General features: G+C 45.5%; 1 protein-coding gene across 18 annotated transcripts in view; it reads right to left on the reverse strand.

The window, feature by feature from the left end:
- The window catches only part of PTK2 (protein tyrosine kinase 2), a 458,969-nt gene that overhangs the window by 171,403 nt on the left and 269,780 nt on the right, over window positions 1-17,786 (reverse strand). For all 18 annotated transcript variants that reach the window (XM_040355020.1, XM_040355019.1, XM_040355017.1 and 15 more), the window contains 2 exons: window positions 8,670-8,700; window positions 2,687-2,736 (listed from right to left, as the gene is read on the reverse strand). In XM_040355020.1, the coding sequence (XP_040210954.1) occupies window positions 2,687-2,736; window positions 8,670-8,700 (81 nt within the window). The remainder of the gene's footprint in view (window positions 1-2,686; window positions 2,737-8,669; window positions 8,701-17,786) is intronic.

Below are 17,786 nucleotides of genomic sequence, written 5' to 3' on the forward strand. Positions count from 1 at the left end.
GTTCCCTGCACAGAGTCCTTTACCTCAACCCTACACCATTGGAACAAACTGGACTGTCAACTACAAGGCAGGTCTTCACATTCAATATCAGTACCTGACCTAACAAATAGGCACAAATTCCCACAGACACTCCAAAATCTTGTGGAAAGCAATCCCAGAAGAGTGGAGGACGTTCTAGCCACAAAGGGGGGCCCCCCAGCATGTTTTTAGAATGGGATATTCGCAAGCTGATAACAGTTGTGATGGTCAGGAGTCCCCAAACATTTGGCCATATAGTGTTCAAACCTATTAGATCCAGGTAAACCACGTTCGCAAAAAGGAGAGGTCATCAATGGAAAGGCCCAGCATTGGATTCAGGTAAACCACGTCCGCAAAAAGGAGAGGTCATCAATGGAAAGGCCCAGCATTGGATCCAGGTAAACAACGTTCTCAAAAAGGAGAGGTAATCAATGGAAAGGCCCAGCATTGGATCCAGGTAAACAACGTTCTCAAAAAGGAGAGGTCATCAATGGAAAGGCCCAGCATTGGATCCAGGTAAACAACGTTCTCAAAAAGGAGAGGTCATCAATGGAAAGGCCCAGCATTAGATCCAGGTAAACAACATTCGCAAAAAGGAGAGGTCATCAATGGAAAGGCCCAGCATTGGATCCAGGTAAACCACGTTCACAAAAAGGAGAGGTCATCAATGGAAAGTCCCAGCATTGGATCCAGGTAAACCACGTTCGCAAAAAGGAGAGGTCATCAATGGAAAGGCCCAGCATTGGATCCAGGTAAACCACGTCCGCAAAAAGGAGAGGTCATCAATGGAAAGTCCCAGCATTGGATCCAGGTAAACCACGTCCGCAAAAAGGAGAGGTCATCAATGGAAAGGCCCAGCATTGGATCCAGGTAAACCACGTTCGCAAAAAGGAGAGGTCATCAATGGAAAGGCCCAGCATTGGATCCAGGTAAACCACGTTCGCAAAAAGGAGAGGTCATCAATGGAAAGGCCCAGCATTGGATCCAGGTAAACAACGTTCTCAAAAAGGAGAGGTCATCAATGGAAAGGCCCAGCATTGGATCCAGGTAAACCACGTTCGCAAAAAGGAGAGGTCATCAATGGAAAGGCCCAGAAATGGATCCAGGTAAACAACATTCGCAAAAAGGAGAGGTCATCAATGGAAAGGCCCAGCATTGGATCCAGGTAAACCACGTTCCCAAAAAGGAGAGGTCATCAATGGAAAGGCCCAGCATTGGATCCAGGTAAACAACATTCGCAAAAAGGAGAGGTCATCAATAGAAAGGCCCAGCATTGGATCCAGGTAAACCACGTTCGCAAAAAAGGAGAGGTCATCAATGGAAAGGCCCAGAATTGGATCCAGGTAAACAACATTCGCAAAAAGGAGAGGTCATCAATGGAAAGGCCCAGCATTGGATCCAGGTAAACCACGTTCGCAAAAAGGAGAGGTCATCAATAGAAAGGCCCAGCGTTGGATTCAGGTCAATGGAAAGGCCCAGCGTTGGATCCAGGTAAACCACGTTCGCAAAAAGGAGAGGTCATCAATGGAAAGGCCCAGCGTTAGATCCAGGTAAACCACGTTCGCAAAAAGGTGAGGTCATCAATGGAAAGGCCCAGCGTTAGATCCAGGTAAACCACGTTCGCAAAAAGGAGAGGTCATCAATGGAAAGTCCCAGCATTGGATCCAGGTAAACCACGTTCGCAAAAAGGAGAGGTCATCAATGGAAAGGCCCAGCGTTGGATTCAGGTAAAACAACGTTCTCAAAAAGGAGAGGTCATCAATGGAAAGGCCCAGCGTTGGATCCAGGTAAACCACGTTCGCAAAAAGGAGAGGTCATCAATGGAAAGGCCCAGCGTTAGATCCAGGTAAACCACGTTCGCAAAAAGGAGAGGTCATCAATGGAAAGGCCCAGCGTTAGATCCAGGTAAACCACGTTCGCAAAAAGGAGAGGTCATCAATGGAAAGGCCCAGCATTGGATCCAGGTAAACCACGTTCACAAAAAAGGAGAGGTCATCAATGGAAAGGCCCAGCATTGGATCCAGGTAAACAATGTTCCCAAAAAGGAGAGGTCATCAATGGAAAGGCCCAGCATTGGATCCAGGTAAACAATGTTCCCAAAAAGGAGAGGTCATCAATGGAAAGGCCCAGCGTTGGATCCAGGTAAACCACGTTCGCAAAAAGGAGAGGTCATCAATGGAAAGGCCCAGCATTGGATCCAGGTAAACCACGTTCGCAAAAAGGAGAGGTCATCAATGGTGTTCCTCGTGTTTCTCTAATGACAGGCTTCCTTTAAATAAGCCCATTTACTCACCTGACTAGCAAAAGTTAACAGATCCCTATAACATGTACTGCAAGCAAACTACAGGTCCCAGCATGCCCTGACAGCCATAAAATAGATTCTTAAACAGGTATGCCCCAAGTTGCTGACCCCTGAACTCGTCCATCAGGACCAGGAATCCTCAAACTACGGCCCTCCAGCTGTTGTAGAACTACACATCCCATGAGGCATTGTAACACACTGACATTTACAGACAAGACTAGGGCATGATGGGAATTGTAGTTCCTGAACAACTGGAGGGCCATAGTTTGAAGACCCCTGATCAAGACAACCTTTGCGAAGTCAAGCACCGAGCATACTTTCAGAAAAGTTTTAGTACGTTAGTTAAGAGACGGACTGTGTTCCTACCTGAGACGGAGACGGTGTGCGTTTTTACGTGCTTCTCGCTGTTGGCCAGCCTGTAGGAAGAGAGAGGATTGCATCTGTGAATGGTGCACATTTCTCTGCGGTCACATAGACGCTGCATTCACTGTCACTGGCTACCTTCTGTAATGAGCAAAACCGATCCATACCACATAAAGACAGGGAGGGTGGGGGGGGGGGGGGGAAAAGGGACATTATTGAAAGGCGGCAGGGGTAAACACAGCAGGCTCCACCCACCGGACTGAGATTTAACCAGGGATTGACTGCAGAGGCAGCACGTCATGGAGGATATGTCAGGAATTTACTCATTTTATAGCCAGGCGGGCAGAAATGACACAACTTGTCATCTGTTAACTCCTTTCAAGCAGGGTCAGTCCCAACAACTAGAATTTCCTGAAACATTCCTTCACCGGGACCCCCGAGTGTTGGAACACTAGACTTTTTGTTAGGGCCAAGGGTTAAAAAGGGGCAATCGTACAGAAGGCTGTATATTGGGCGCTTCTACGTACATGAGCATACGCGGCTTTTACTTCCTGTGCTTCCTGGACACACAAACCAAGTTAACCCTTCACATGACCAAAGGGAATATTACTGCTGCATTACACAGACCTTGCATTGTTTTCAGTTCTATCGGCTCTGTAAAAGCTGAACTCCGGACAGATGACCAAAATATCAAAATAAAATACAGAGATGCTTGGGAACACTGTGAGGAGGGTGATTTTGTAGCAGCAATTCATTGTTGATACAAAATCGCTAATGCAAGCGATTAACAGTAATCTGTAGTTAGCCATTTACCGTATATACTCGAGTATAAGCCGACCCGAAAATAAGCCGGGGCACCTAATTTTATCACAAAAAAACTGGGAAAACGTATTGACTCGAGTATAAGCCTAGGGTTGTCCATCTGCATGCCTCACTGACACAGTCCATGCCTCACTGTGTCCATGTGCATGCCTCACTGTGTCCATGTCTCACTGTATCCATGTGCATGCTTCACTGTGTTCATGCCTCACTGTGCCCATGTGCATGCCTCACTGTGCCCATGTGCATGCCTCACTGTGTCCATGTGCATGCCTCACTGTGCCCATGTGCATGCTTCACTGTGCCCATGCCTTACTGTGCCCATGTGCATGCTTCACTGTGTTCATGCCTCACTGTGCCCATGTGCGTGCCTCACTGTGTCCATGCCTCACTGTGTCCATGTGCATGCCTCACTGTGCCCATGCCTCACTGTGCCCATGCCTCACTGTGTCCATGTGCATGCCTCACTGTGCCCATGCCTCACTGTGCCCATGTGCATGCCTCACTGTGCCCATGCCTCACTGTGCCCATGTGCCCATGTGCATGCCTCACTGTGCCCATGTGCATGCCTCACTGTGCCCATGCCTCACTGTGCCCATGTGCATGCCTCACTGTGCCCATGCCTCACTGTGCCCATGACTAGACTGACGTTCAACATAGGAGTCTATGGAAAGGGTGCCCGACTTTGAAAAAAAAATTGGTGCTCCCCAGCCGTAGGTCCCCCCCAGACAACAAACTTTGCACCCTTGTAGAGGAGAAATGGGGCTACATGTGTGCCAAGTTCCGGGTCTAGGAGACGTACGACAAACCGGTACCAGATCCCCAAAGTCACCGGAGAAATTAATGTTTAACATGGGAGTCTATGGAAGGGGTGCCCGGCTTTGAAAAATCGGCACTCCCCGGCCGTAGGTCCCCTGGACAACAACCTTTGCACACTTGTAGAGAAAGAGTTGGACTATATGTGTGCCAAGTTTGGGGTCCAAGGAACCTACGGCCGGCTGGTACCGGGTCCCCAAAATCCAGGAGATCAGGTGCAAAAAAGGTGAGGCATTTTCAGCACAAAAAATAAAAAAATGTGCTGAAAAACTTGGCTTATACTCCATTATATACAGTAATTACCTAAACGACCACAACATACAGGGATATACAATGCAATATTGACATATAATCACACACATTTTTCAACCTCACCTATTATGTAACTATGAGAGGCAGTTTTCAGGCGCTATTTTTTTAGCACTATAAAACGCCTAAAAACTGCCTCGGCGTGAAAAAGGTCGTAAAAAATTAAAAAACAATACATGAATGAATACAGAGCAGTATTCCTTGTGCCCTATAACTGTCTGGAGTTCAGCTCCAAATTGTATTTTGTGGAGACATAAAAGGGTTACAATTAACATCACAACAAAGATATTTTAAATTTAAATTAATAAGAACAAAAAGGAAGCATTTAATTCATCCAAACAGTTCATACAATTTCCAAAATGCCACCAGGGAGATAAAAGAATAAATATTACACACAATTGAATACGAAATGGCATTATTTATATCTAAGTGCAATACATATTGCAGTTACACAGAGCTGAGATCCTCTGGAAAGTTTGGGTGGCCCGGGTGACATTTCATGGCACACTAAACAGCAAAATATTACCAACAGCGATGAACAAATCAGTCAGGACCCTTTCACATCACAAGGTGTATATTTTGGATTTGAGCACAGGTCTATCTTCTTTCTATTGCATTGAAGGTCAGTAATCAGACCTTAAACTTGTAGCTCTCCTACATCTTGTGTCCATTTGCCTCATATTGGTACTATATCCACTGGAGCATTTGCATTTTGCGGAGCAAGCGAGCAGGGACTGGCCATAGTGGCATTACTTTAACGACTTGGCCATGTAAGCGCAACATTAAACTTTTTTTTTTTTTTTAATTAAGAGAATAAATATGTCATATTTATCTGCTCTGTGCAATGGTATTGCACAGAGCAGCCCCAATCCTCCTCTTCTGCTGTCCTCCACCAGCTTTCTATGGGGTTACTGGTGCATGCTCACTGTCGAGCCACCCTGTCTACATCTATTGATACAGAGTGTGTGGCTTGGCCCGCCCCCTTAGCACAGCATTTAATTAACAGCAGCGGTAGCCAATGGCTTCTGCTGCCATCAATAGGCCCTGTGAGGAGGGACACCGCAGCGAGAGACGCTGATCTCATATACATCGCTGGGGTGGGGGGGGGCTGGTTAGCTAGGGGGATCCTAAGGCACAACAGGTTTTTTACCTTAATGCATAGAATGCATTAAGGTAAAATATTGTAAGACGCTTTAGAAACACTTTAAAAATATGTATTGCTATATATGTGAACTAAAAAAAAAATCACTATTTTGTGCAAAGTTTGCTAGAAAAGGTGTATAGCAGTATGCAGCAGGTTCAGCCAGAATTTTTACAACACACAGTTGTGACCAAGGGGCCCTTTCACACAGGCTTTCCGATCAGATCTGCCTGTCCTTTTTTGAAGCGGACCTGATAGGGGTGAATGGAGGATCCTATGGAGTGGCGGATGTCAGCGGCGACATGTCCACTGACATCGCCAATATCTGATCCGGTCCATGAAATCCAGACGGATGGTGACCCTATTTTCAATCCATTTGGAGGAGAAGATGGGATCAGATGAAAACTGAAAGATGTCTATACTTAGCTAACCAAGGGGCACTCCGGTCCGGTCACATGATCGGCTTCAGTGTACAGGAGGCACAGCAGACAACAGGTGGTAAGTCTATGGGTGCCGTCGCCACCAAGGCTCTGCAGCCGTTCTCACTGCTCACTTCTTTCCCCTGAAGTCGGCCACTGGAGAGATCACATGACCGGACCAGAGCACCCTTAGACTAGGCAAGTATAAGCATCTTTCCTTTACAGGATAGTTAGCATAGGGGTTAGAATGGGAGTGGGAGCAGGTTTAAGCTTAGTTAGGTTTTGACTAATAGTTCTCTATTTTAAAGTAGAATTCCAGGTCAAAAATGAAACTAGTCTTATAAAATGCCCCCTCCCCTCTCATAACACCTATGCTGACTGACTAATGTAAGTATATACTTACCTATTTCCAGCCCGCTTCAGTCACGTGATCTGGCCACCATGTGTCGGCGGCTGCAGGGGAGAGAAGGGAGTGCCGACAATGGCTGGGTCATGAAAGTTTGACGTCCTCATTATGAGTAAGCACTGAGATGGCACGAAACGCGTTGCCTTTCCTGTGTCCCCCGCGGTGTCATGGTGCTTTAATGGAATGCTTTTACTATCTAATAAAATTCTGCAGCCACCAAGATCTTTGCATATTCCACTGCATGCAGTTAGATGAATTGAACTGGCACCTGAACATTTGACGGCGTGGAGGCGAGCGGTGGCGACGGGCCCACCTGAATCAGCAATCTGTTTCTCACTATGGGTAACGTCCTCGCTCTAGCCTTTACCAGCTGATGTCAAGCTTTCTCTCCCCTGCAGCCACCACTGGCTGACACAGGGAATCACGTGACCGGGCTGAAAATGGGCAAGTACTGTGTTTCCCCGAAAATAAGAACTTGCGTTATTTTCCAAGGCGGCTGCAATATAAGCCCTTCCCTGAAAATAAGCCCTAGTAGTGGTGCAACGGATCACAGTTGATCCGTGCACACACTGATCTGCAGATTGCCGCGGCTCCGGAGCTAGGCTGAAGCCGCGGCCTTTCCTAATGTTATGGCCGCGGCTCCGGAGCTAGGCTGATTACATTAGGAAAGGCCGCGGCTTCGTCCTAGCTCCGGAGCCGCGGCCATAACATTAGGAAAGGGCGCGGCTTCGGCCTAGCTCCGGAGCCGCGGCCATCTTGGTACACCCGGCGGCGGCCCTCCTCTCTGTTTACACCCACAGAGGAGGAGGAGCCAGCACTCGTGGGACACACCGCTGGGAGTACTACCTGGGGGGGTCTGTCTGCACTACCTGGGGGGGGGGCTTGTCTGCCTGTACTACCTGGGGGGGTGTCTGCACCGAGGGGGTTCTTTACCGAGGGGGGACTATAGTTGGTGGGAGGGCGACACCATTTTTTTCTGCACCGGGTGACACCAACCCTAGTGACGCCACTGCAGTGGGGGAGATGTGGATATAACAGTGGGGGGGGGGGGGGAGATGTGGATATTACAGTGGGGGGGGGGAAGATGTGGATATTACAGTGGGGGGGGGGAAGATGTGGATATTACAGTGGGGGGGGGGGATGTGGATATTACAGTGGGGGGGGGGAAGATGTGGATATTACAGTGGGGGGGGGGGGGATGTGGATATTACAGTGGGGGAGAATTTTTTTTTTTTTGCCGATCCGAAAAATTATCCGATCCGTGACTCCTGATCCGAGGAACGATCCGAACCGTGAGTTTTTTGATCCGTTGCACCCCTAAGCCCTAGTATAAAATGCTTGTAAAATCCTATAACCCACTCTATTACAGTAGTATATAATGTACAGTGTGTGTGTTTCTGTAATATAATTGCGGGGAAGAGAGCTCCGGTGGGTCACAGAAGCGCAGAGTGGCCCTATAACGAAGGTATTTGGCACAATTATATTACAGGAACACGCAAATTGTACATTATATAATACTGTAATAGAGTGTCTTATAGGATTTTACAAGCATTTTAAGTCGGTTCATACTGGGGATTCCTGTCAGGCAGGGAGAGAGAGGGGGAGAGAAGACAGCACATTACATGGTAAGACCTACCCCGAAAATAAGCCCTACTGTGTCTTTTGTTGCCAAAATTCATATAAGACCCGGGCTTATTTTCAGGGAAACACGGTATGTACATTTTTCTTTTAACACAGATTGGTCAGAATAGGTATTAGGAAGGCAGGGAGCGGACAGTTTTAGGGCTAGTTAGGTTTTGGTACTATAAGAAAGTTGAAGTCTTCCAGCTCCTTCAATAAACACCACATGGCAGGAGTTGACCTTATAAAATCTTCCCTGTCACCAGGATGAATGGGCAGCGGGAGGAGAGCGATTTAATTTCATTGTGGAAAGGGAAATGCCAGAAGAGAGGGACGGGGTAGGGGGGCGAGATATCCCATACATTGTACTCACTGAAGACCTTCAACCTGACAATACATGCAAAGCAGTGAACAGTTCCTTAAGATATACAAAGGATAATAAGAGAAGTGACTTACTTTGGTATGGAGGGCAGTGCTCTTTCACCTTCTGTATAGAGGAACAAACAAAAGAGAAAAAGATTTTTAACAACGCGATACATGTCAAGACAACGATTTACATTCAAAAGTTATCATCTGCAAATCAAAGGCCTTTTTCATTAGCGTTTGATGAATAAAAAGGTTTTTTTTTTTTTCCAGCATCACAAATTGAGCGTGACTAAACAAGCAGAAAACTGGAAGGAGATGAGGAAAAGGAGATAAATGAAGAAGATTAGATAAGGATATAGAGAGAGATGGGAAAGACTCTTAATGCTGAAGATCAATCTGCTTATATGTTACCTTCCCTGGTTCCTCTCCCCCACCAAAATTTAATTTTTTTTTTTTTTTTTAAATAAAACACACTTTACAAAAAATAACGAAAGTCTCTGTACTTCTCTATGCAATGCAGGCCGGTCATGTTTGGTGTGAGGCTGGCTCAGTACTCTGGGTCTTAACCACTTAAGCCCAGAGCATCTTTTTCAGACTCGGTGTTTACAAGTTAAAAACTATTTTTCTTTTGCTAGAAAATTACTTGGAAACCCCAAACATAAGAAAAAATTCCTAACACCCTAGAGAATAAAATGGCAGTCGTTGCAATACTTTGACACACCGTATTTGCGCAGCGGTCTTACAAGCGCACTTTTTTTATTACAAAATAAGACAGCAGTAAAGTTAGCCCAATTTTTTTTTTTAGATTGTGAAAGATAATGTTACGCTGAGTAAATGGATACCCAACATGTCACGCTTCAAAATTGCGCCCGCTCGTGGAATGGCAACAAACTTTGACCCTTAAAAAATCTCCATAGGTTACCAGTTTTGAGTTACAGATGAGGTCTTTTGTTAGAATTATTGCTCTTGCTCCAACGATCATGGCGATACCTCACACGTGTGGTTTAAACACCATTTTCATATGCGGGGCGGGGCATAAGCTCGGGGGGACGGGGCACTTTAATTTTTTTTTTTTACACTGTCCTTTTAAAAAAAAATGTTTGGGTCACTTTTATTACTTTTACAAGTAATGTAAACATCCCTTGAAAAAAAGCATGACAGGACCTCTTTATTCCGAGATCTGGGGTCAAAAAGACTTAAGATCTCACATTTACACTTAAATGCAATAAAAAAATAATAATTAATAAAAATAAATAAATGCATTTAAAAAAAAATAAAAAAAATAAAATAAATTCCCCTGCAAGACCATTGGGGCGGAAGTGACGTTTATATTTACTTAAATAATTGCATTTCCAAGTTCTGTGTACTGTGGGAGACCAGATGTAGTGAATGCAGGGTCCTGTGTTTAGTAACACTTTTAGGGCTCCAATTAACGATTATTTTCATAATCGATTAATAGCCTTAAAAAAAAAATGTGTTGCTAGGCAGATTACAAAACACAAATTGCCGCAAAAACACATTACATGCTTTTCTGCAGCTTCTCCATTAAAGCGGTAGTTCACCCCCCCCCCCCGACACGATTTTACCATCGAGACAGGCATTGTAGCGCGAGTTACAGTATGCCTGTCCCAATTTTTTTAACCCCGGACTCACCTTGTAATCGGAGATCGTATTTTTCGGCTCCCGCGGGGAATGGGCGTGCCTATGGAGAGGGAGGATGATTGACGGCCGGCCCTGGCACGTCACTCTCCCCGAAGACAGTCGGAGTAGGTCTCGGCTCTTCACGGCGCCTGCGCACAGGCTATGCGCACGCGTCGTGAAGACCAAGCCTATTTCGGCTATTTCCGGAGAAGCGTGACGCGCCAGAGCCGGCCGTCAATCATCCTCCGTCTCCATAGGCACGCCCATTCCCCGGTATCTTCGATCTACGCGTACAAGGTGAGTACGGGGGTAAAAAATTCGGGACAGGCATACTGTAGCTCGCGCTACAATGCCTGATTTTATGGTAAAAGAAAAAAAAAAAATTTTTTTCGTCGATAGGGTGAACCCCCGCTTTAAAGTATATTGAACCCAAAAAAAAAAAAACACCATTTTGCGTTAAAAAGTCCTCGCCCTTTCCAAATACGCAGTAGCTGAAAAGAAATCCATGGATGTGAACGTGTCCCATAGGAAAACATGTAACGGAACTGTAGTGTGTTTCTGCAAAAAGCACCAAAAACAGGTGTGACCCCAGGCCTGAGATGTTTAGTAACCTAATGGGGTTAAAAAAACGAAAATAAGTACAAAAAAAAGCAAATCGCTACTGTAAGGGGTTCATTTCTTTACTGTGGGACAGTGAAAGTAATATTTACAGTAGCGATTTGCTTTTTTGTACTATAAAGGGCTAATTTTTGTTTTTTTAACCCCATTATGTTACTGGCCGATTAATCGATTATGAAATTGTAATCGATTAGTTGTCGATTAATCGATTTGTTGTTTCGGCCCTAAACACTTTAAAGCGGAGTGCCTTAAAGCGGTGGTTCCCCCTTAAAAACAACTTTTTTTTATTCCACTGCCCCCCCCACATTCCATCACGATTAAGGCACATATTTTTTTTTTCCTGCTGTACATACCTTACTACAGCATATTCACCCGTGCATCCGGGTTGCGAGTCCCGCGGGAGTGGGCGTTCCTCACATGCTGTTGATTGACGTTTTTACCAAAAACGAGCTCTCCCCCCGTCACGTAAGCCGCGTCACGATTGGCAAAAGGAGCCGAACGGCGATGCGCATGCGCAGTATAGCGCTGACTCGCCGTTCGGCTCCTTTCGCCAACCGTGACGCGGCTTACGCGACGGGGGGAGAGCTCGTTTTTGGTAAAAACGTCAATCAACAGCATGTGAGGAACGCCCACTCCCGCGGGACTCGCAACCCGGATGCACGGGTGAATATGCTGTAGTAAGGTATGTACAGCATGGAAAAAAAAAATATGTGCCTTAATCGTGATGGAATGTGGGGGGGGCAGTGGAATAAAAAAAAGTTGTTAAGGGGGAACCACCGCTTTAAGCACTCCTCACCCCCTTACATGCCACATTTGGCATGTAATTTTTTTTTTTGGGGGGGCAGGGGACTTTTATTTTTGATCACTTTTATTACTATTACAAGGAATGTAAAGATCCCTTGTAATAGGAATAGTGTGACAGGTCCTCTTTATGAAGAGATGCGGGGTTAATAAGACCCCATATATCTCCTCCAGGCTGGAAAGCATGAGATCATGAAAAAAAATTCACCAATCTCATGCCGACAGCCGCGATTGCGGCTTTGTTTACTTCCGGGTACCCAGGCGTGACGTCACAACGTTGCGCCCGGGCCTCCGACGGTCATAGAGATGACTGGTGACCGGAAATCTCTATCGTCGTGAGCCGGCGCCGGTCGATTCGTTCTCCGGGCCCCCGATGGCATGGGAGAGCCCTGAGAAGCACCGGATGGCTGCAAGGGGGGGGCGTCCCCTCACACCGCCTATAAGAACAATCAAGCGGCGGAACTGGCGCTATGATCTTTCATATGCGCAGAATCGCCGGCAGAAGACGGTGATATCTGAATGATATCTGATATCATTCAGATATCACTGCACAAAGTCGAGGACGTCATATGAGGTCCTCGGTGGGCAAGTGGTTAACCACTTAAGGACCGCCTCATGTAAATATACGTCAGCAGAATGGCACAGACAGGCACATGCACGTATCTATACGTCCTCTGCTTGACGTGGGTCGGGGGTCCGATCGGGACCCCCCCCCCGGTACATGCGGCGGTCCTTAAGCCTCGGGGAGCGATCCGGGACGACGGCGCTATTCGTTTATAGCCGCCCCGTCGCGATCGCTCTCCGGAGCTGAAGAACGGGGAGAGCCGTATGTAAACACGGCTTCCCCGTGCTTCACTATGGCGGCGCATCGATCGAGTGATCCCTTTTATAGGGAGACTCGATCGATGATGTCAGTCCTACAGACACACCCCCCTCAAGTTGTAAACACACACAAAGTGAACACTAAATGTTACAGCGCCCCCTGTGTTTAACTCCCAAACTGCAACTGTCATTTTCACAATAAAGAATGCAGTTTAAATGCATTTTTTGCTGTGAAAAGGACAATGGTCCCAAAAATGTGTCAAAATTGTCCGATGTGTCCGCCATAATGTCGCAGTCACGAAAAAAAATCGCTGATCGCCACCATTAGTAGTAAAAAAAATGAAAAAAATTAAAATGCAATAAAAATATCCCCTATTTTGTAAACGCTATAAATTTTGCGCAAACCAACCGATAAACGATTATTGCGATTTTTTTTATCAAAAATAGGTAGAAGAATACGTATCGGCCTAAACTGAGGTAAAAAAAATTGATATATGTTTTTGCGGGATATTTATTATAGCAAAAAGTAAAAAATATTGCATTTTTTTTCAAAATTGTCGCTCTATTTTTGTTTATAGCGCAAAAAATAAAAACCGCAGAGGTGATCAAATACCACCAAAAGAAAGCTCTATTTGTGGGGAAAAAGGGACGCCAATTTTGTTTTGGAGCCACGTCGCACGACCGCGCAATTGTCTGTTAAAGCGACGCAGTCCCGAACTGTAAAAACCCCTTGGGTCTTTAGGCAGCATATTGGTCCGGGGCTTAAGTGGTTAAAGAACACGTAAACCCAACATTTCATATTCCTGATATGTGGCTGCTATACCATGTACTTGTATGAAAAAGTCTCCTGTTCTCTTTGTATTGATTCTCATGTGTGAAATCCCTGATGTTCCTTCCAGTCCCTCTGCTTTCCTTGCAGAGAACACAGTGTGGTCAGTTCTCTAGCTATGCTGGGAACTCATCATGCTCTCCTCCAATGATAAGACTTGCCCTGACCCCCCCCCCCTCCTCTTCCCTCCCTGGGAAGATCCGTATGCTGCTGTTTCTCCTCCCTCAGCTACAATGCAGCTGAGAGCAGAATGAATGTGATCACTTCTAAAAAAAGGTAAAAAAAATATATTTATGATTTTTTTTAATATCTTTACATAAATGTTTTGCCTTTCATTTCTATTTTAAACTGTATGGGTTGTTTTACAAGGTGACGGTTCACTTTAAGGAAGCCGCATTTCTTTTTTTTATTTTACTGATGTGTGAAGGAGAAAGCGATGGAAACGCTCCAACACAAAGAGCAATAACAACCAGAGAAAGGTTCCATCTCTTCCCTGTTCAATGCAGGCCGACAAAAAAAAAAAAAATAGATAGATTTGTGTTTCAGATCTTTTCATGTTTTAGTTTTCAGGCTGTTTTTTTTTTTCATTCAGCCACCAATGCAGAAGCCATTTGCTCGTCCTTTTTCTCATACTCAATGTAGGGCTGCTGGGTTCAGCTCTGATGTGCCAATTCCATTTGTGTCCTTGAGCGCTTGGCATTGTATTCCATTGTGTATGTGGCCCTCAGATCCCAGCTGGCATTTTTTCCACCGCTGTTCTAAAATGAAAAGGGAGATTCTATTGTTGATGAGTAACGCAGGATGGAGGCCGATCAGATGTTTCTGTAAATAAATGTTGCATAAACATCAAGACTTCTATCACCTGGAGTGTGCAGTAAAGGAAACCCGTCCTGAAAAATATCAGAACAGTTGGTATCGACTTCCCCGTTGGGAGTTGCCAGGCTGTAATGGGGATCCAAAGGACGCACTACCAGGCGAGTCACTTACCTAGAATAAGTACAGGCATACCCCGCTTTACGTACACTCTCAAGTACGTACACATTGCCCTCCATGTTAAATCTTGGTCAGCTTGGCATGGCACTGTTCTCTGTTTTTACCATTGGCCTATATGTTAAATCTTGGTCAGCTTGGCATGGCACTGTTCTCGGTTATTACCATTAGCCTCCGTGTTAAATCTTGGTCAGCTTGGCATGGCACTGTTCTCGTTTTTTACAATTGGCCTCTATGTTAAATCTTGGTCAGCTTGGCATGGCACTGTTCTCGGTTTTTACCATTGGCCTCTGTTACATCTTGGTCAGCTTGGCATGGCACTGTTCTCGTTTTTTAACCATGGGCCTCTATGTTACATCTTGGTCAGCTTGGCATGGCACTGTTCTCGGTTTTTACCATTGGCCTCTATGTTAAATCTTGGTCAGCTTGGCATGGCACTGTTCTTGGTTATTACCATTGGCCTCCGTGTTAAATCTTGGTCAGCTTGGCATGGCACTGTTCTCGGTTTTTACCATTGGCCTCTATGTTAAATCTTGGTTAGCTTGGCATGGCACTGTTCTTGTTTTTTACCATTGGCCTCTATGTTAAATCTTGGTCAGCTTGGCATGGCACTGTTCTCGGTTTTTACCATTGGCCTCCATATTAAATCTTGGTCAGCTTGGCATGGCACTGTTCTTGGATTTTACCATTGTCATCTATGTTACATCTTGGTCAGCTTGGCATGGCACTGTTCTCGTTTTTTAACCATGGGCCTCTATGTTACATCTTGGTCAGCTTGGCATGGCACTGTTCTCGGTTTTTACCATTGGCCTCTATGTTAAATCTTGGTCAGCTTGGCATGGCACTGTTCTCGGTTTTTACCATTGGCGTCTATGTTAAACCTTGGTCAGCTTGGCATGGCACTGTTCTTGGTTTTTACTATTGGCGTCTATGTTAAATCTTGGTCAGCTTGGCACTGCTCCCGACCCATAAGTGACAATTAGCTAGATTCAGGTAGGGGAGCGCATCTTTGAGGCGGAGTAGCATATCGTATTTACGCTACTGGGCCGTAAGTCAGAGAGGCAAGTGCTGTATTCACAAAGCACTTGCCTCCTAAGTTACGGCGGCGTAGCGTGAATGGGCCGGCGTAAGCGCGCCTAATTCAAATGAGGATGAGGGGGGCGTGTTTTATGTAAATTACTTGTGACCCGACGTGATTGACGTTTAGACATATCCCAGTGTGCATTGCTCCAAAGTACGCCGCAAGAACGTATTGGTTTCGACGTGAACTACGTCCAGCCCCATTCACGGACGACTTACGCAAACAACGTAAATGTTTGAAATTTCGACGTGGGAACGACGGCCATACTTAACATTGGCTAGGCCACCTAGGGGGCAGCTTTATCTTTACGCCGGCGTACCTCTTACGGAAACGGCGTATCTTTACTGCGACGGGCAAGCGTACGTTCGTGAATCGGCGTATCTAGTCATTTGAATATTCTACGCCAAACTCAACAGAAGCGCCACCTAGCGACCAGCGGAAATATTGCACCCTAAGATACGAAAATGCAGGCCATCGTATCTTAGCTAGGTTTAAGTGTATCTCAGTTTGAGCATACACTTAAACTTACGACGGCTTAGATTCCAAGTTACGACGGCGTATCTACTTGTGAATCCAGCTAAATGACACCAAACTTGGGGAGCACCGAGTGGGGACCAAGGACTACAACATATCAGATTTTGGGGCTGGCCAGCTTGCCTAGGTAATCTACCATGTCATAGACGTGGGTCCCCTTAACGTGCTCCCCAAGTTTGGTGTCCCTATCACTTATGGTTCGGGAGCAGTGCCATGTCAAGCTGACCAAGATTTCCCACAGAGCTAAAAAAAAAAAGTATTGCTTCACTTTAAAGTGGAGTTCCACCCGAAAAATTAACTATTGACAGCTTGCCTTTAATGTAAAAAAAAAAAAAGTTTTTTTTCACTCATTTCCATCTGGCTGTTACTAGGCAGATTTCGTAATCTGCCTAGTTCCTGGTCCTAGGTGGTTCAACTTCCTGTCCTAAGACCCCATTGCCTTCTGGGAAATGAGGACACTCAATGTGTTAAATTGCCAGTGTCCCCTCTTCATATGCCATGGTTCCCGCCTCTGACCCTTGCCACTATAGGACATAACAGTGATGTAGGGGTCAGAGGATGGAACCCCGATATGTGGGCGAGGGACACAGGCATCGACACTCTTGGTAGTGTAGAATGCTGAAGAGTCTGACAGACATTACAGTGCTGGATTGGAGAGATGATAGGAGGCAGGCCACTGGAGAGATGAGAATAACTTTTCTCTTGCAGGGACCTATTAGGACAATTTTGTGCAACAACAGTAAATAAAGCAATAAAGAGAGTGTGGCTCAAAAAATCAAATAAACTACTACACCAAAGACATAGTGGGTATTAAACCAAAAACGCTAGTGCTTCAAGTGTTCCAAGTGCAGCGCCGGTGTTTTTCAATATCAAATTATGACTTTTGAATGGTAGTTTATTTTTTGTGCTAAGGATAGCGCCACTTTTTTATCATTAACCACTTAAGGACCCCTTCACGCCGATATACATTGGAAGAATGGCATGGCTGAGCACATCCACGTTTTTTCAAAGTCGGGCACCCCTTTTTATGTTATACAGTAATTTCTCTGATAACTTTGGGGACCCAGCACACATGTAGCCCCAGTTCTCCTTTACAAGAGTGCAAAGTTTGCTGTCTGGGGGACCTACGGCCGGGGAGCACTACTTCTATATACTCCCATGTTAAACCCAAGTCTAGGCACGGGCACAGTGAGGCAGTGAGGCATGCAGATGGACACCCTAGGCTTATACTCAAGTCAATACATTTTCCCAGTTTTTTGGTGGTAAAATTAGGTGCCTCGGCTTATATTCGGGTCGGCTTATACTCCGAGTATATACGGTAGTTTGGTTGGGGTTAGTGCACAAGTTTTATTTCTTCTATTTATTGTGCAACAACAGTGTCGCTTCAATCCAAAATGAAAAAGCTGTACAAACCAGACCAGCGTCCACCGTCATTCCCATGCGTTTATGTAGTTATGTCGCTTGGAGCAAATGTAAGACATCATACACAACATGGAGCTCAGAGGGAGAGCTCCGATCCTTATCTATACAATAGAATCCGGCACAATGTTACACTTCACAAAGTGATAGAATACAGATCTAATATCTTCCTGCACATGTTACAGAAGATCACATTTCACCTGTCCCACAGGGAGCCAATTACAAGCAATCAAAACATGAAACCCAAACCCACCAGAGGATTGCAGCGTCTGTTCATAGAAATCCGGCCCACTCACAAAAAGCAATGAGTCTAATATGATCAAACTGCAGGAGTGGGAATAATGGATGGGGATGCTCAGAACAGCCATTCATTCCTTTATATTACAGTCTGACCTCATGTGGAGGGGATGGATATACTCACACTGGGGCAGATCAGAGAAGCCGAGTCTGAATACACCAAATAATGTCATAA

Source organism: Rana temporaria, chromosome 5 (assembly GCF_905171775.1).
Source record: "Rana temporaria chromosome 5, aRanTem1.1, whole genome shotgun sequence".
NCBI lineage: Eukaryota > Metazoa > Chordata > Amphibia > Anura > Ranidae > Rana > Rana temporaria.